The sequence below is a fragment of the Caenorhabditis briggsae genome (genome assembly GCF_000004555.2).
Source record: "Caenorhabditis briggsae complete genome, chrX, whole genome shotgun sequence".
NCBI lineage: Eukaryota > Metazoa > Nematoda > Chromadorea > Rhabditida > Rhabditidae > Caenorhabditis > Caenorhabditis briggsae.
Window position 1 is genome coordinate 13,852,372 of NC_013491.2, and position 19,586 is coordinate 13,871,957.

Below are 19,586 nucleotides of genomic sequence, written 5' to 3' on the forward strand. Positions count from 1 at the left end.
ATATTCGAATTTCAGCCAAATTTTAAACTCGATTTTCTAGAACCTGGTAAGTCCGCAGCAAAATTTGAATATATATTTGAAAATGTCTCATCCTCAGCTTTCGAATGATATAGGTCTCATATCAAAGTCCCACACCCCAGTTACAACCTTCCCTAGTTAGACGAAGCTTTCATTCTTTAACAAGGGAACTTCCACAGCTTGTGAACCCCGATTTTGATGAAAATTTCAGGATGGGTGAAAAAAATAGAATCTCCCATCGTGGAGGGATTCCGCGAAAACCTTCGAGTTTTATAATATAAAAACCGTTCCCATGCGATCATTACCGACATCACTATCCCCAACCAAACAGGTGGTCAGTGGTTGATCACACGACCAAACTAAACAAAAATACAGCCAGTTGCTTGTTTTCTGTTATCAGTTTTGCTCTCTTTTTTCACATTTGCAGCTAACTTTTTTTTGGATTTCGCAATTGGTCGTGACCAAGTAAAAGGTACACATTGGTCGCCCATCACGAGTAAGTATTATACGGAACCAGCGTTATCGAGAACAGGCATTGAATGGTTGTCTATATGAAATACATTTTAGTTTTGTCATTCTTGTCAGTTTTGTCGCTCGCGACGGCACGCATTGCTGAGATGGCAAAAGCACCGATTGATTTTGAAGAAGAGTGGAGTAAGGTAAATTAGATATTTAATAATGACAGCTATGTCTAAGAGTCTTTCAGCAAATTTGTTATCCTATAGTTTCCTCAATTAACTTGGAATTTTTTTCAGATCTCCAATGGAACACTCGAAATTAAATGGTACTACTTTCCCACAACGCAAAGCTTAAAAATCGACATTGATAAAATTCAACAAGTGAAAATAATTCGTCAAGATAAAGGATACGCCAAAAATTGGGGATCTGGGGATTTTGGTACATGGTGGGCATGCGATATGAAGAGGTAAAATATTATTTCAATTCTTTCAAACTTTCTATTTGAATTTTCCAGAAACTTTCGCACTCACGCGGATCAGTTCTATAATGTGAAGGTGGATATTGGTGAGACATTCAAGAAGGGATTTACCGTTAACGAGCTTGACAAGTTCCTGGTGGCAATCAGAAAATGGCTCAAGGTGCAAAATATCGCTTTTGAGTAAACTTGAAAATTATTTTTTGTGTAAATATAACCTGTTTTGAATGGAAATAAACACTTCTGACTTTTTTTGAAATGTTGTTATATTGTATCCAGTTTTGAATTTATATGATTTAATTTTTCTATAATAGTTCGGATGCGAAATTGATTCATTTTCAAAAAATGGAAAAATGGAAACAATGAGTACTTGGAGAGACTAAGAATCCTAATATTATATAGAATGATCTCACGTTTAACTTCATGTTAATTTATTTCGGTTTCTGTGATACCAAAAAGTTGTCAACTGATAAAATATGTTTGAAATTATAATGGACATTTTGTCAGTTGAATACTTTATCATGTATTTTATTGGAAATGAAGTATATGGGCTCAAAGTAGAAGTTTCGAGGAAGGCATTTTATTAGAGTGTTTACGGTATTTTGCCAGTTCGGCACAGAAAAATTGGCTTAACGTTGAATAACAGAAAGGAATTTGAATTAATATTTAAAAAGGAGAACTTTGATTTGAAAAAATATTTCTAAAATTAATTTCACGGAATCACTAGCTTTTTGTTAAATCTAAATACGTCTTTTGTCGTCACAATAGAAGCACTGATTTTAGAGGGTTTCTTCAGTCTTCGTTTTTCATCATTTTTCTATTCTACGTTTTGAATGTTTGTTGGGTTTCAATAGCAGATTTCAAAGATTTTATTTGCACAAATTTTTGTAATCCGAATTACGTTTTCATTTTTCTTAGTTCACTAAATGAATACACATTCCTTCAAGATGGTCAGACTCGTTGATGATAGTACATAATTTCGAACTCAAAATATGGTTTTCAGTTTCCTCGCGTCTATTCTCATCACTGATAATAATTTACCGGAATGATAGCGTCAAGAACTGTACATTGAACGACTCGAGTAAACAGAAAAAATAACGGTGAATGAAACCCTCACAGGTTATTATTCGAATTATCAGTATTAAAAAATTTGCGGAATAATTCAGAACTTGAAAAAAAACTAGATGGCGGGTTTTTGTCAAATGTCTACAATGTTTGGCACAGAAAATAGAAAATAGGAAGACAGGTGATATAGGTGTCGGATTTTTTTTGGTACTTGTAGAATTTTCAGTTTCTAATGAAGACAAATAAAAAATGAGCTCCTAAGAGTTGGCAAAATTGATGCGGAAAAAAAGGAAAGTGTGACTGAAAATCACATATTTCGGTACATTTTGTGAGATCAAGCGGAATAGAAATGTTGTTTGCTGTAGCAAATAACCCAAGAAAAAATATTCTAAAACATTTTAACCCAGAAAACCAAAAACAACTTTTGTGGCTACAAAATTCACTTTTTGGTAAATTTCGTGTTTTTGGGGTTTTTTTTCAAAAGTTGGAAAAAAATAGAAAACAAAAAATCAAAAATCCGAACATTTCCAAAAAGTGAATTTTTTCGCCAAAAAAAATTGTTTTCCGTTTTCTGGGTAAAAATGTTACTGAATATTTTTTAAAGGGTGGTTTGCTACATTTTACAAAAAAGTTTGACACTTAAAAAAAAAAAAAAAGTTTGACCCTAGCTCTATTTTGAAGAAAGTTACAGTCCTGTCGACGCTTTTAAGCTGTCGACGCATTCTTTTTGGCCAGTACTGTATACAAGATCATCTCTGGTAAATCTAATTTGACATGACTGCAATATTATTTTGATTCCTGTAAAAGATACCGGAGAAAATTAATCAGTAAATTATTTTTGAGATACTAGTGCAACATTCCGTCAGTTACTCTTTTTTATTTGTGGTACAGAAACAAAAAAGTTGAGTCGAAGTATCCCTTACTTATGACAATTGTAGTGGCGTCTGTCAAATCTTTAAAAATCTGAAGAAAGAATGAGAGAAAGAAATACATATCTAAATAACCGAAAAAACTTATTAGCTAGGTAAATATACCGCGGAGCCATAAAAAATTATGACACGTCATGAAATTAATCCTCCGTTGGCCTTATGACAGATTTCGCCTTAGCATAAAAGCATATTCAATGCGGAGTTAAGGGATTGACGTTAATCTGCATTGACAGTAAATCTAGACTATAGTTTTGTTTGACATTACTCTAAGTAAGTCGGTATCCCGTTTTAAAAAAGCAGCGGTCATTCATTATAACAAGAATTGAGACTTAAAAATCAGATACTCGTGCTTTAATGAGAAATAAGTTCTATCTTGCAGAAACGTCGGTTGAAGGAACTGCCTGATTGGATTCCGCCTAGATAAGCTCGTCAAAGTTTTGAATTTAAAACTCAATTCTTCTATGAACTGAATGAACTCATTATCTTCACATTTTGCATCGAAAATAAAAAGATGAACCAAATTCTCACGCACATAATTTGACTAATCATTCTTAATATCATGTAAACGAATACATAATCCAATTTTTATTCATTGTATGAAGATTACTTGATTAGTTTCTAATAAAAAAAAGTTGAAAAAAAGAGAACACATAAAATAATTCACCTGATATGCAACCAGTAACAGAAGATAAAACTAATTTTTGAAAATATTGGAAAAGTCAGATTTAAAAAATCAGAAATCAGAAAGATTTCTGATTGGTAACTACCAGATGCTCATGAGTAAATCACGTGTTGCCATACCAATATCTATTTTATGCCATCCTTTTACACCAGAAATCAGATACAAAATATTGAAATCTTCCAGAATTCGAAAAAAAAACCAATCGAAAATACAATTCAACTTTAAATTCGGAGTGCTTTTGAACTGTTGATGGAAGAGTGAAAAACTGGAAGAAGAATGGAAAATCATAAATCAAGAGAGAGGTAACGGGAATTGAGTTGAAGAAATAAAAAAAAGTATTGTGTGAAATCGAAATGGAGTCATCTCTTCTCCCAAAAACGTTCTCTCTTTGCTTCGTTTGGTGTAAGATTAATGGGAAAATAGTCGAGTTATCTCTGCGTTCTTTGACACTAAAATGGTACTAAAAGTGCTCACCCAGAGTTGTTACTCTGATATTATAGTTTCCATGAAACAACGCAGAAAATGAAACTTTTGATCGGTAAATCTGGAAAAATCTGAAAAAATCTGAAAATTGTGGATTTTCAGAGTTGAAAATTTCATATTTTTGTATAGCAGCGACAAATTGGTGATGTATGATGATGTGCTTCCAAAATAGGACTAGGTGAAGTCCGTAGTTCGGATTCCGTATTCCGTGTCCAGATTCCATGAGATGTAATTAATTTCGAGTTTTCAGCAAACATACGGTAATTCCTCTAATATAAGACTATCTGAACTGTCAATTTCGAGCTCAATCATCTTGATTCTTGTTGAATATATTAAAAATTTGTCAACTGAAAGATTTTAAAACAACATAAACCCCACATTTTTTCAGTTGACAATTTTTGGATATCTTTTACAGGAACCGAAATAGTTGAGCTCAAAGTGGACGGTTAGAAATGTCAGAATTCCGAATTTGGTGCCCCAATTTTCACAGTAATTTTATTACATTTTCTAAACTTTACATTCGATTTCTCAAAAAATTTATTCCAAACAACTTCTGTTTTTTGCAAGTTTTGATGTATCAATTTTGTATGTTCACTAATCGAAACAGTTCGATAACAACAATTGCTTGCTTTTTTTTCATAGTTGTCACTTTGACCTATATAATCAGCCATCTGTTATTGCCACCAAATTGGCTCATGTTCTATAAATTAACACACAACACCCCTAACTCAAACTAGCTATGTTTTCTCATCAAATTTTTTTTCAAAATCGTAGACCTACCATTTAATAGACATCAAAGAGTTTTGCGAATCCACCAGGTGGCTCAATAGGTGTATGTAGAACAATATTACTTCACTATCTACATACAGGTATTGTGCCACTTGGTAGTACAAATTGAGGAATGGATCCGACGAAGCATCCAAGAGAAAAAAGAAAATAGAATGACTCCAATACGCACTACTAAATGGAAAGGCGAGTGAGCCGATTTTCAACGCTTTATGCGGCCCGTTTATGTGGTTCGACGTGGGACGGATTTCCTCCAACTCTATACACACTCCTCTCCCTGCCTTTCACAGAAATAATAGGGCTTTTTATGACCCCTCATGGAAACTCGGAAAAATGTTTTTTTGAATAGGTGGAATCTCCTTTTTAGAAAGTGTATATGCCATTCATATGCTCTTTTCACGGTCAATGAAAAATCTAAAGGCATCATTACATCACATTTGAAATGGGATCTGCAAAAATTGAAACAGAGAGAAAAGATGAGACGGGGTTTTTGGAAGAAATTAAGGAAGCGGAAAGACGAAGCGCAAAGTGAACGTCATCTTTTTCTGACACTTGATCCTCGAAATACGGACCTGCTGACCTCTCACTTAATATTCCAGTCTGCAACACAAAGCACATTATTACTGCTTTCTGAGAAAAAAGGTTTAGAACGGATTTCTTGTTTAATTTTTCTTGAAGAACGAACTACTGCATTCCACGAGCTTATTTCGAATATTATTTTTCTATTTTTTACGTTTATCAAAGATTTCATGTTTTTCAATGTTTTCGATAGTTTGACTCGTTTTTTTTTCATACAGAAAACCCCATAAAAAGCGTCAAAAAATTCAGAAAATAGGAGTGTAATATTTTAAATTGGTTCAAAGGATACTGTAGTTCGCTCCTCTTTAGCCGTTGAGAAAAAATTAATGATAAATTTGCTTTTAAATTCTCTCAGGTAAATATAATATTGGGGAGAAAAACCTAAACGTCTCGAATAGTCACAATGTTCTGAGCCATATTAGATTGGTTTTTTTTACACATTCCAAGAAAGTAATTTCCAAGTTTCATTGGTTTCTGGCTCACTTCTACTTCTACCCGTGTTCACAGAACCCTTTTCCCTATTTCTATTCACGTTCATTTTCAGAAACTGTTCCTTGTCTAGTCTAGTCCAGAAAGAAAAACGCATTTCCATGTTAGCATCATTAACCAAATTTTGATTATCTTTTCTACACAACCCTCAAAAAACCATGCTATCAAAGGGAACATAGTTGCACAACATTTTTTTTTTCGGTTCGTCCCTCCTTCCGATACGGTAGCTGTAAATTCCATCAATCATGTGATAATAACTTTATTCGAGAACAATCAGCGATTCTTTTCAAAACGAATTCCTTTTTTGAGAACTTTTTCGTACAAGACTCTTTACTTCTGTTTCAATTGTCAACAATCGAAAGTTTGTTCAAATTATAGGTTGCTTGTGAGATAATTGAAGTTTAAAAAGAAAAAGGTAGACAAAAAAATTTTCAAATGATGTTAGTTCTTTTTTCTTTACAATCAACTCACATCAGTGATTTTGTTGAGAATTTTCAGATGTTAGGTTTCTAGACTTCTTCTAGTTAGCTGTTCAAATTTCCATTTGAAAGAGCATCAAAATTTCTCGATTATTATAGGATACATTTTGAGTGGCGAAGCGTTTCCCCAAATATTTCAATTTTCTCTAAGTGATCCTTTGTTTCCGGCTTTTGCAGAAAATACCATTCATTTCTTGCTGTCTGCACTAGCTCCGCAATCTCACCTTCCAAAATTTCTTATCCTTCTTTTTCACAAGTTCCGCCCACATTTAGGGTTGTTACGAATAGAAAGTCAGAAACAATACCTCTTTGTTTTATTTCCATTTCGTTAATGCCGGATTCTGCTCACCAATTACTTTAAATTTGTAGATCATGAAGAGTCAACTTGCAATTATCATGTTCATCATCATTGGCACCACAGCCTACCAGGTGTTTAATGAGATGGACCAGAACGGATTCAAGGGCTACCAGTCAAAACTAGACGACTCCACTCGACAGCTGCTGGATCTAGAAGTGAGTTTGGGGAACGCGAGTACACGTTACAGTAATATTTCACGGAATTTCCAACCAGCAGAACTATTAGAACATTTTTTTTAGAAATTTGGTTTGAAAAGATGATTCAGGATATGTTGATCTCCGACAGGATATACAGTACCTGTCAATAAAACATACAGTAATGTATTTTTCAGTTGTTTTTTGGTCATCTTGACCACTTTCAGGAGTCTGAGAGCCTGCCAAGTCTCCAATAATTTCGAAAATTTTGGAGAGTGTGAAACGGGCCTAGATTAAGAACTTCGCATTCACAAAATTATTGAAATTTCCAGGTTTTCAGCTATTGGCCGATTCCAAGCAGACACCTTTTTTAAACTCATTTCTGTCTATTTTCTCGTTTTATTAAAACGGGCCGAAAAAGGGTGTCTTTAAAAAATTGGGAAATAGCTGAAAAAACAAGAAATTTTCAAAAATGATGCGAATGGAAAGTTTCCGATCTAGGTTTGTTCTAGAAACTTCAAAATTTTCAATGTGATAGAAAACTTGACAGCCTAGTTTCAGACCCTCCGAAAAATGGTCAAAATGGCCAAAAATTAACTGAAAAGTATTTTTTTTTTGTATGTATATCTTATTGACCGGTACTGTAGGCTCTAAATTGATGGAATGAACCAGAGAGCATTAGACATTCCTGACAAGTTTTATAAACTTCCTAAGTGGTGAAGGAATCAGCATTTTGTCCCATTTTTGAGCTCCGGATCACTCGAACCGACATCTGGTTTTTCACGTATTCTCTACGTCTAAACGTAGTCAGGCTATCGTATGCGCTATCGTTTCAAAAGTTGTATTGCGGTGCCTTCTTGTCGCAGAACCATAAACTATGTCTGTCTGTAATTTATCAGTGATTGACTTTCATGATAATTGCTGTACGCATTGATAATTGAAGAGGGAGTAAAAGCAGCAAAAGGGAAGAAAGATTCACTTCACTTACTTCCAGGTTGCAAACGAGAAAGATTTTCGAGACAGCTTGGAAAAAAGCCGGCCTTCTTTGGAAGATTGGAAATATGATCTTGTCCACAAATACACTCCGGTTATGGAAGGAACTCTGTTCTGTCGATACCCGACTGACTTCACCAGAGAAGAACTCCCCATCCATGGACGGGGTTTTGCTGCAGATCTAAAAGTCTTAGATGTGACCGTGATTGACGGATACAGTGAGAATCGAAAATCAAATTCATGTTCAAAACCAATTTTTTACAGCTGGAGACAAGTTCCCTATTCTTCATAAAAACCTCGATATTCTCGCTTTCAAATCGCGCGATTCTACCCTAGTCGGAATGAGACCACTCACCGTCAAAGTACAGCATCGCGGATGTGTTCCTATGCCTGTAAGAAATCTCAAAAGAGTGGCAAAAGTTTCATATCAGAGTTTCAGGACTATTGCTACGCGACAACCACATTCTATTCGTGGTATTCCCATTCGGAAGAGGATGTCAAGTGGAGCCACATGAATCTCAATCTTGCCACCAGAATCACAGTGAAGCATTGTTCGGTTTTGAGAAAAATCTTCAACTTCTGGCCTTTCTATCATTTCTTCTGATTCATTCCTACTCCCCACAGTTCCCTCCATTACTGGATATTTGCTTAGATTCTTCATGTGATTTCTAAAGTTGTACCTTCTCCCATAGTTCCAAACAGAATTCTTCAAAAAAACGTTCCAAATGTTTCCCCTTCACTTCTACTAGTTTTGTCTACTTCAACCACAACTTCCTTCTTTCACATTTTCTTTACACTTCGTATGTTCCACATAGAGTTCTTTTTTTCCTATTCTATCCATTTCGTCCATGTTTTTCAAAAAAAGATGATTCAAATATTTTTTGTTCCAATAGATGTCTACCAAAATTCGAAAGCTGCACTTTAAAAAAATTGAACGGCGCTTCAAAGCCAAAATTTTTGATACCACCGCCGGAAATTTAGCACTCAAAAATATTAAGAACGCGTGGGAGAGAAAAAAATAAACTTTGGTGGAAAAAACACACAAACTCTTTTTCAAAAATTTATTTACAAACTAAAAATCTTCAGAATTCAATTCTTAGGTATCACAACCTCATAAAAAATCACATAGCGCGAAAGAAAAATAGGAAATCAGGCAGAGAGAATCAATTAGAAAAGTCCATCGATGATCTCGGTGACAGGATCGATGGTGATATCGTAGAAGCATGGACGAGTGTTGAGTCCTGGCATTGTGGTCATCTCACCGACCAATGGGTAGATGAAACCAGCACCGACGGAAGCGCGAACGTCACGGATTGGGAGAGTGAAACCTTTAAATTAAATTTTTAACTCAATTTTTTGTTTGAAAAAAAACCTACCAGTTGGAGCTCCCTTCTTTGTTGGATCCGATGAGAGCGACAAATGAGTCTTGGCCATGCAGATTGGAAGTTTAGAGAATCCTTGTCTCGTGTATCTTTCAAGTTTCTCCTTGGCTTCAGCACTCAACTCGATGCCATCAGCTCCATAGATTTCCTTGGCGATGGTGGCGATCTTTTCCTCCAAGGACAGTTCCAGGTCATACAGGAATTTGAACTCCTTGGCTGGTCCTTCAGTAGCTTTTACCAATGACTTGGCAAGTGCAACTGCCCCAGCTCCTCCCTGAGACCAGTGCTCCGAAACCACAGCGTCAAATGCTCCATATGATTTTGCCTTGGAGCACACCAACTCCAATTCTTTGTCAGTGTCAGTAGCAAACTTGTTGACACAGACAACGACTGGGATTCCGAATTTGTTGGCGTTATCGATCTGCTTTCTGAGATTGGAATCACATCCTCCCTCAACAAGTGGGATATTCTCATCAAGGTATTCATGCTTCAATGGTGCTCCAGCAACGACAGCCGGACCTCCTCCATGCATCTTAAGAGCACGAACAGTAGCCACGAGAACTACTGCAGATGGTTGGAGTCCTGAATAGCGACACTTGATGTTAAAGAACTTTTCCATTCCAATATCGGCTCCAAATCCAGCTTCCGTGATCACAAAACCGTCCTGACCGACAAGTTTCAAAGCAACTTTATCAGCGAGGATACTGCTCTGTCCATGAGCAATGTTGGCAAATGGTCCGGCATGAACGAAGACTGGCGTTCCTTCCAAAGTTTGCATGAGATTTGGACGAACAGTGTCTCTCATCAGAACTGTCAGTGCATCAGTGACTCCAATGTCGTCAGCGGTTACTGGGTTTCCGGTTTTGTCAGATCCGATGACAATGCGAGCAATTCTCTTTTGCATGTCAGCCAAAGAGGTGGTGAGTGCAAGAATAGCCATAAGCTGCAAAGAAAGGAGATTATCCACAATAAATAGATTTCTAATGACTTACCTCACTAGCAACAGTGATATCAAATTGAGTAGTGCGTGTGTGTCCCTTCTCGTTTGGTCCCAATCCAATTTCAATTTTTCTCAAGAACCGGTCATTGGTATCCATAACACGGTTCCATGTAATAGTAGCTGGATCGATATTGAGACGGGCAAAGCTGACTCTCTGTTCTTCACTGAGATGCTCAGCATCAGTAACGCGTGGAATTCCGAGGCGATCGAGGCGACGCAATTGAATTTCGGAGAGCGGGCGAACGCCTATAATTATCAAATATAAGTTTTGATTCACTACTCAAACCCTTACCTTGCTTGTTCTTTGGTGCAAGTCTGTTGAAAAGCGCTTCAGTGGCTTGTGTGGATTCATGGAACATTCTAGCGTCGATTGCAGCAGCGAGAAGATTGTTAGCAGCAGTGATAGCATGAATATCTCCAGTCAAGTGAAGGTTGAACTCCTCCATTGGGATGACTTGAGAGTATCCTCCTCCAGCAGCGCCTCCCTTGATACCAAAAGTTGGCCCTTGAGATGGTTGACGGACACAAGCAAACACATTTTTGTGAAGATGAGCTCCAAGAGCTTGAACCAATCCGATTGTGGTAGTAGACTTTCCTTCTCCAAGTGGGGTTGGTGTGATTCCAGCAACGACGACATATTTTCCGTTCCTGACCTCCGTGAGTCTATCGAGAATGTCAAGAGAGACCTTGGCCTTTTTGCGACCATACAAGTCAAGCTCGTCTGGGTGAATTCCAATTTCTGCGGCAACCTAAACTTTGATAATTGTTTGTAAATTGTGTGATTCTTAGCACCTTCTCAATATCCTTTGGTGGTTGTGCTCTGGAGATGGCTATATCCGAGGGAACCGGTTGAAGAAGCGTTGGTTTCAGATACTCAACATTCCACGTGCTCTGAAAAATTTTGGTTTTGAAGTGAAATTTTTCAGTGAAACACTGTGACTAACAAATTTAATTTTCTACAAATTCACTTTAATGTTTGATCAGCCAGTTTAAAATTCTAAATTGAGATTCTAATCAGATTACCATTTTGTCGAATTTTCGATGTCGACGATAAAAACAACGGAACAAATTAGAGGCGTTTGTTGATAGAATTGCAATCAAATGATTGATTTTTCAATGTTATTCTTATCAATAAAGACAAAAACGTAGACATTTTGTTTCTAAAACTTGTCGGCGGAATCTACACTTAAAAAATGTAGGAGAAAGAAAGAATGGTCATTAACGAACTGAAACACTATCAATGGTTTACAAAGGAAACTCAAAAGAAACTGATTGAAAAAAGGTTTTGAAAATTTAAGAAATCGGAGCTTCAAATATAGTACCGGTCAAGGAGATATAAAAAAAGGTTTTTTCAGTTTATTTTCAGTCATTTTGACCATTTTCAAGAGTCTTGAGCTTGGATGTCAATTTTCCGATAACCTTTGAACTTTGATGGGCGGAAAATAGACCAAGACCAAGGCAAATTTGCATTCACAGAGTATTTTAAAAATTCCCAGTTTTTCAGCTAATCGCCGAATCCTGAATGACACCCCTATTTGGTTCAATTTTTTACTAAAAACGTGAAAAACCTGTGGTATTCCAAATATTGGCAGTAATCTGTAAAACTAAATGTTCACAAATTCTGTAAAGGCAAAGTTTTCAATCCAAGTATGTTTTGCACCCTGCTAATTTTCAGAGTGATTGGAAATTTGACGGCCGAGTTCAGACTATTGAAAATGGTCAAAATCAACTGAAAAACAAGTTTTATTTACTGTGACTGCAAATGTTCCTTTTCACATTTCAAACGGGTTTTATGTTCAGCAGAGCAGAATTGCACGTTCACGTTTTGCATATGCAAACAAACATAACTATTAGCACATCTCCTAAACCACTGTTGAAACACTTACCATGATTCAGTAGTCTAGCAGAAGACGTTCCACTCTTGACGACAACAACAAAAAGCGAATGATGCAAACAACCTGGGGCAAAGAGGTTGGCAACCAAACACAAACACCTTGATAAGGCGGTGGGTTGAGCGTGTAAGACGATGGACGTGGAGATATGAAGAGACGCAGATAGAAAACGTGCACAGGGTCCACTTTATTGATTTGTGTTGTCCGATTATTCGTATGCTGTCCGTCTATTCCCGCACAGACCACGTGAACCTAGAAGACCACGGCCTTTCGACGGGAAAAGGTTGATGAGAGTCCGAGGTCAGCGAGATAAGATGTTTATTTCAGTGAAGAAGGCAAAAAAAGATACAATCAGAATGTGATTCAATTAGATTTACTGGGGAAAGAAAAGAAAAATCACAAAAAAGGCACGACAATAAATTAACTTGTGATGTAAAAAAACCAGCGAGGTGCAAACGAAATCAGTGGTCAAACTCTTCCTGAAAAAAACGAACGATAAAGTTCTCAATGATCCCTAGTAGTTCTTTGAACTTGCAACGTGCCATATCGAGCTAATTTTAGTGATAACCCATGAAATTCTAAAGTCGCTACTCACACAAACAAGTTGTTTTTGACAATTCAATTAAACACTCTTTTAAGGGACTCAATTTCAAAACTCACATTGGATTCCTTTCCTGGAAGACGTCTTCTTTTGGCCTGTTCATAGGTGTTGCGAATCAGCATAGCGACAGTCATTGGACCAACACCTCCTGGAACTGGAGTCAAGTATCCAGCCACTTCCTTCGCGGCTTCTGTGTCCACGTCTCCATATATCTTGCGAGATGTTGGATCGTCTCCGACGTTGATTCCGCAGTCAATGACGAATGCTCCTGGTTTGATCCAATCAGCTGGAAATTCAAATTTTTCGGATTAATTATCAAAAAGATATTTCATTACCTTTGACATAGTGCTTTCTTCCAATAGCGACTATCAGGATATCAGCTCTCAAGCACTTCTCCTTGATGTTTGGGGTTTTCGAATGACAGATAGTCACAGTTCCATGGTACCAGAGGAAAAGAGCAGCGGCTGGAGATCCAACGATTTTTGATCTTCCAAGAACAACGACTTCCTTGCCCGAAACGAAATTTGGATTTCCAGTGGCTTGCTGAACCAGGTAGAGACATCCATATGGGGTGCATGGGAAGATAGTTCTCTGGAGTTCTCCGCGGGCCAATCGTCCAGCGTTGATACGTGTGAGACCATCAACATCTTTTAATGGGTCGATGAGGTCGATGATGTAGTCAGAGTCGATATCGTGTTTGCAGTCAAGTGGGAGCTGAAGATTTTTTTTTTTTTTGAAACAGTTCGAGCGTGAAGTTCTGGACAGAGATTGTTGAGATTACGGATAAAACCGCTACTAAAGCCAACCAAAGTATGACAATGGCTCGCTAAACATCCGTTTTGGAAAAATTCCGAAAATAGCCTGGCTATTTTTATCTTTGGCATTTTTGGAAATAGTATCCACATGATCCTCACCTGAACAATGATACCATCAACGTTGTTGTCGTGGTTCAAAGCCATAATTTCTCGCTTCAAATCTCCCTGTGTGATGGTATCGGGAAGCTTGATCAGTTTTCCATTGGCTCCAACTTCTTTGGCTTTTTTGAGTTTTGCATTGATGTAAACATTTGAGTCCGAACGATTGCCGACCTGTAAACTGTGATTTCTGCACGCATGTTTTGATGATCTTTGAATGCATTTTATAAAAGTAAATGCAAAAGTGCAAACTTTTGAAAATGTCTAGTCACTGTTCCATTCAAAAAAGAAACACTTGCCACTACAAAATACCATAGTTGCAAGCGGGCCGGCTGATACCTTTTCCCTAGAACGAACTATTCGGACAGATTTAGTTTCACATGATAGATCTCAACAGGGCCCATCACGCCTGTATCGTTCTGGGTCCCGGCCAGGTAACATGTCGAAAAATGTGTTTGAATGACAGTTTTCGACCAATTTGAAAGAAAGCAGATTTTTTGTCATTCAAACACATTTTTCGACATGTTATCGGACCGGAATCCGGCTCAAATGATATAGACGTAATGGGCCCTGTTGAGATCTATGATTTGGTACCAAAATCGTCTGAATATCTCGTTTTAGAGACAAGCTATCAACCGGCCCGCCACCTGCCCGGCCCGACCGCTTGCAACTATACAAAATACTGATTTACAACGCCAAGGGCGATTTAGAGTTGTTTGAAAGCTAAGAGCAGAAAACCTTGGTATTGACAAAAACAGGAAAATTGAGAACTCGAAAAAATCAAGGTCCGTGCTTTCATTTTGAGTCAGATTTTTGCGATTCAATCTTGTTTTTAATTGTTCGTTAAAATTGATCTATTGAGAATAATTTTCAATTTTTCTGTTTTCAAATGAAAATGTTTTCCTTTTTTTTCAAAATGTTGCAAAACTTGTCAATGCTCAAACTTCAATTCTTATCAGTTATTTTATGATTTTTCATACCTGTACAATTGCCAAAACAGATTCAAAATGTGGATGGTGTTCGCGGGTCTTGGCGATTGCCTCCCCAACCTCAGTAAGAACCTTCTTTGAGTACTCGAGTCCACTGACGATCTCCGCGACCATTCTGAAAAAGAAGTTCAAAAACTATTCCAAGAAACAAGAGAAAAGCAAAAAAAGTACGAAAACCTCCCACTATCTCACATCCTTCCCAGTTATACTTGGCTATTCATGAGAAGAGAATAGTGCAAAAGATATAAGAGGAGGACCAAGCTGATTGGGCTAAGCTAAGCACATATTCACATTTTTGAAAGAAGGAGAGGGGAGTCGAAAAAAATAAAACAGACGAAAAAAAGTTGAATATGCATAGCGGTCTTGTTGTTTGTGTGGGGGAGTGCGAAAATGGTGGAGTTTGAAAACGGCTTGCCTTGTTATCTTATGCTGAAGATCGCTATGATTTTATGCGTTTGTCAACTGACTGGCGATTCTTGTCGTCGACACTAGGACTAGAGGAAATACATGTTCGGTGAAGCTTCCGCGTTGGAACGAGATTTTCACGTGAGAAAAAAAGAGAATATTAATGCAAGGAACTGTTTTGATTTAAGTTAATTCGAAATTCGATTTTGAAAGTGATTTTATAACTTTTGGGCAATAATTATCAAGTTAAATATCATATAGCTACTGACCAGGGGTGTTCAAAATGAGTTTCTTGAAATTTCTAAAAATGTCGAAAATTACGTGTTTCAAAACTTCGGAAGTGTGTAGTAATCCGATTTTTTGAATTTCATAATTTCAGAATCCTACTTCTCTATCACAAAAGCGCAAAAATGTGACAAACAAATTTTGAAAACATAAAAAAAATATCGAAAGTAATTCCGTTCGAGATCGGCAAGTAAACTTTTCGCATGTGCCTTTAACGTATCGTAGTTCAAAAAGCTCTAATTTCCAAAAAAAAGTAAATATTCTGGTCGGAATTTCGTTCCAAAAAAATCTTTTGAAATTTTCAGAATCTGCGTTCCGATATCTCTGCTGTTTCAAATTTTTACTAACTAAATGAACGATATAAAACTCTCGTTGTCATACAACGTCATATGCGCGGACCCTACAAATCAATAACCAATGACGGTCGTCCGTGCCGGGGTCATACACGCAACAACAACGCATACACCTATCTAATCTCTATTCGCTCGTCTCTCAGCCAGATCTGCAGATACAGATCCCCTTTCTGTCCGAGAGAACACAACATCTATTCAAAGAACCAAACCATCTTATCGTGTCTCGTTCTGCCATAAATCACCAGAAGATTGCAAAAAATATTACCTTGAAAACCTTTGTATTACCGATAGGACCATTAGATTGGAATTTTATCTTTTGTGATAGTGATTTCATGTTTTTAGCAGAACACAAAACAATGTCTTTCAAAAAACATGTTGTTAGCCCTGAAGTTGATAACTCAAGACTGTTTGTATGAAAAAATCGATACTCCAATTTGCCCAGAGCATTTTCAAACACAAGAAAACATTTCGAAGTTATGATTCACTTGAAAAAAGAAAAAGAATTCAACCAAAATCAATATACACTAAATCACAGTATGTATAACTTTGATCAGGAAGGAGTGTGTAGCGATCGGATGTTCATATTATACAGAGTCAGCTTTTCTAGGCATGATAACAAATAAGTGTAACCGTTTCAAATGTAAGGAGACGATCAAAATGGGAAATTTAGAAAGTATCAGGCGGCAATTTAGTTATCCTTCTTCGAATCTTCAGCTCCAGCGTTGATGATGGAATCCAATGACTCGGCACCACGAACAAACGACTTTCGGCCCCCGTAATCAGCTTTCTCTGAACCATCCTTGATAAGACGTCCGACAGTCAGGTACTTGAATTTGAATTGTGTTTCCCATTCGTTGGCGGTTTCCTACAAAAAGCAGTTTAGTTCTGAATCCACTGACCACCACCTGGTGATCTTTGAATTGCAAACGTTGACCGATCAAGTAATTGTTTTGTTTGAAAGTTGTAGTTTATGACGACACATAGAGAACACAAAAATGATAGCGTTGAAATCATCAACATTCGGAAAGAAAAAAGACTGATTGGTCTACAAACCACGGGTTTGCACAGAATTTTGTAGTCTGGATTTCAGTCTGGGCTTATAATGCGGAAGGTACAATTCGATGGTACAAAGAGGCACAAAGTGATTTAGGGTTACGAAATACACATTTCGGCGGTTCAAAATTCGATTTTTTCAGTTACTTTGTACCCGTGAATTGAAGATTTTTTACCCCAAAATTGCTTTGCACCCCAATAACTCCAAAATTTTTGTACCCTCCGAATTATGTGCTTTCATTTTGGCCAGGTGGCTAGAAACCAAACTGCAGTGACTTTTATGTTGTTGAACTTGGCTAGACTAGCCTAGAATGGAACCAAAATTTCGATTGACACAATGTCTTAATTTTCGCTAGAAACTTCGCTCGAACACTACTTTCCATTGTTTTTGATTTCACCTGTTCATCTGCCGACAGTCCAGTGTGGTCATCCCACTGCTCAGAGACAGCATTCTGATCCATGGTTCCGAGAGCACGAGTAGCATCATGTCCAGCAAGCGATCCATAAGACTTCCCGGGCCCATAGAAATTCTTTCCGCGAGTGACGTCATAGATGGTTCCGTTGAGTCCAAAAAGAATATGCTCGTTCTTCACGCCGTCGTACTTGCGGAGTTCTTCACAGGTCATGTCAGTCATTGTGAGAGGAGCGACCTGAAACCATTTTGTAAAATTTAAAACAGAAATTTGCTGAATTACCTCTTTTGGTGGCAATGGTAGTGGCTGTTCGGATCTGGTGAGCCAGTACAGGAAGAATCCAAGCACAAAGACAAGGAAAATGGCGTCGTAGAAGGTGAATTCAAACCAGGAACTCAAGTCCATTGTTCAGCTGAAAAATAAAATGGGTTAGTGAGACACAAAGTTGGACATATGATAGACTTTGATAGATCAAATAAGTAGTAGGAGATTAACAATAAAAGGGCAACATTTGATTCGAGGCACAACAAGCCCCGAAACATGTGTTTGGTTAAATGATCGGACAACCCAATCCTCCTACTGGCGGATTTATATGTTTTACAGTTCTCTCTGCCGATTCGTAGAATAAACGTAAGCGAGAAAAAGATCAAAAGTTCAAACGTGATATTCAGTATTCTTTTCACGAATTCAACGAATTGACACGTGATGTTGCGGAAAATGCGAACTGTTGTTGCGATTTTATATATGAGTGAAGTGGGCCCTCAGAAGGAAAGTGCACTCATAACCGCAAAAAAGTGTAGTTTTAATCTTTGTCAAAACACAAAGTCTCGAAAGATGATTTTGGAAGTTTGATGTGACGACACAGGGTGTCTAGAGGTGCATCTGTTGATATTTATTGTTCGAAATACAAAAAGAACTGAAGTGGAGGTCAATGGGTTACTGATCTAAACATCAAGTACTTTGAAAACGGTACTAACTGTAGTTCATCCTCGAAAGGCCTGATTTTTTGTATTTTTTATTAGTATTATTGAGGTCCAACGCCAATGAACCTTGTGGCCTGTTTTTGTCAAAAGCGAATAGCTGGTCCTGAAAGAAAAACAGCTACGGTTTTTATAAATAAACTGGAGTTCCTCTAATACAGTAACTCGGAAACAATCAATGTTTTCCTATGTGCCTCAGATTTTTGCTTGTTTTCGATTTCAGATTCTCATGAATTATCAGCTGAATTTTCTAATGAAGTAGAAAAACAGCCTAGAATAAATCGAACTTGAAGGCGCACAAATTTATTTGTCAAAACCGTAGCTGTTGGCGTTTCAAGAACACCGCTCAGATCGGCCTCGTGAGGGACATTTTCTGAGTCTTTAATGTCTTGCCCTTTAGTTATTATTTTCTCTGTTCAATAAAAAAATTACAAATTACAAATTACACCTACGCGCCTTTAAATAAAAAATTGGCTACAAGAATCTTCGACGTCGGCAACAATGATAGATACCGTTTTCAAAATTTTTCTCTGGATATTCCTTCAACACAGGAAGAAAACTGTAATTATTAACTCTAGCACATAATCTTTCATCTTTTCGACGATGTAAAACACTAGCGCCTCACCAATACAGCAAAAATGGATAAAAAACGGGAAAAAAACCAATAAGAAAGACAGTAACTGTGCGAGGATTAATGAGGACCGTTCCTCCTTAGGCCGGGTACGCAATATGTCGTCGGGTATAGTGCATACACCGGGTACACCAGGTAGAGATAGAAGAAGAACATCAACCAAAGACTAACCAAAAAAGAAACTGACTAATATTTTTGAGAGGAAAACAACAACTTGTGATTTTTCTCTCTAAAATCGGGTCCATTTTTTTTACAGTAAACAATTAGGCAAGAAGACCGGGCAGACAAAATTTAGGAAGGACGAATAATACACTGTCTTTGTGCGTTATCGTTTCTTATTTATATATTTGCCGTCTCTCACATTTCAACACAAGCAACACAAACTAAAGTAGTATTTGTAGTGACTATTTTGTGGTTAGTGCCATAGGTCACATTTCGTTTTATCAGACCAAATACAGACAATCCTGAGATAGAAGAAAGTTGAAACAAAACTTAGTGATGAAGAAAAAAAAGTTGCCAAATACAATTCAGGAAAAAAAAGAGAAAACCCGTGTGCGGGCCGTTTTGTGATGGGAAATTGGGAAGAAAAATTGCAACGGGGAAAAGCGGAGGGGGAATAAGTGGGTTGAAGAAGAAGAAAAAATAAAAACCGCAAGAAAAGTGTGAGTGAAAGGGGATGGGCCAAGATTGAGTCAAGTCACAAAGCAACATTGAAATAAATGCGTGGTTTGTAGGCTAATTGTGTGGAGTGTAAAGACA

General features: G+C 37.3%; 5 protein-coding genes across 5 annotated transcripts; 2 read left to right on the top strand and 3 right to left on the bottom strand.

Moving 5' to 3' along the window:
• Positions 1-635: 635 nt before the first annotated feature.
• CBG16894 lies at positions 636-1,139 on the top strand (the record flags this gene model as incomplete). The annotated part of the gene is made up of 3 exons (XM_002645127.1): positions 636-677; positions 774-943; positions 992-1,139. 3 exons carry the CDS (start codon positions 636-638, stop codon positions 1,137-1,139), a joined length of 360 nt encoding a protein of 119 aa, XP_002645173.1.
• A 5,677-nt stretch (positions 1,140-6,816) lies between these two features.
• CBG16895 lies at positions 6,817-8,533 on the top strand (the record flags this gene model as incomplete). The annotated part of the gene is made up of 4 exons (XM_002645128.1): positions 6,817-6,957; positions 7,931-8,147; positions 8,194-8,321; positions 8,369-8,533. 4 exons carry the CDS (start codon positions 6,817-6,819, stop codon positions 8,531-8,533), a joined length of 651 nt encoding a protein of 216 aa, XP_002645174.1.
• Positions 8,534-9,096: 563 nt separating this feature from the next.
• On the bottom strand, positions 9,097-12,200 carry CBG27847 (the record flags this gene model as incomplete). Its single annotated transcript, XM_045240049.1, has 6 exons — positions 9,097-9,257; positions 9,306-10,254; positions 10,304-10,557; positions 10,598-11,060; positions 11,104-11,202; positions 12,198-12,200. The coding sequence occupies 6 exons, from the start codon at positions 12,198-12,200 to the stop codon at positions 9,097-9,099; spliced, it is 1,929 nt and encodes a 642-aa protein (XP_045099918.1).
• Positions 12,201-12,576: 376 nt separating this feature from the next.
• On the bottom strand, positions 12,577-14,821 carry Cbr-dao-3 (the record flags this gene model as incomplete). The annotated part of the gene is made up of 5 exons (XM_002645129.2): positions 12,577-12,579; positions 12,864-13,090; positions 13,140-13,518; positions 13,719-13,892; positions 14,699-14,821. The coding sequence occupies 5 exons, from the start codon at positions 14,819-14,821 to the stop codon at positions 12,577-12,579; spliced, it is 906 nt and encodes a 301-aa protein (XP_002645175.1).
• A 1,617-nt stretch (positions 14,822-16,438) lies between these two features.
• Cbr-vem-1 lies at positions 16,439-17,621 on the bottom strand (the record flags this gene model as incomplete). The annotated part of the gene is made up of 3 exons (XM_002645130.1): positions 16,439-16,615; positions 17,202-17,453; positions 17,499-17,621. The coding sequence occupies 3 exons, from the start codon at positions 17,619-17,621 to the stop codon at positions 16,439-16,441; spliced, it is 552 nt and encodes a 183-aa protein (XP_002645176.1).
• Between the last annotated feature and the right edge of the window lie 1,965 nt (positions 17,622-19,586).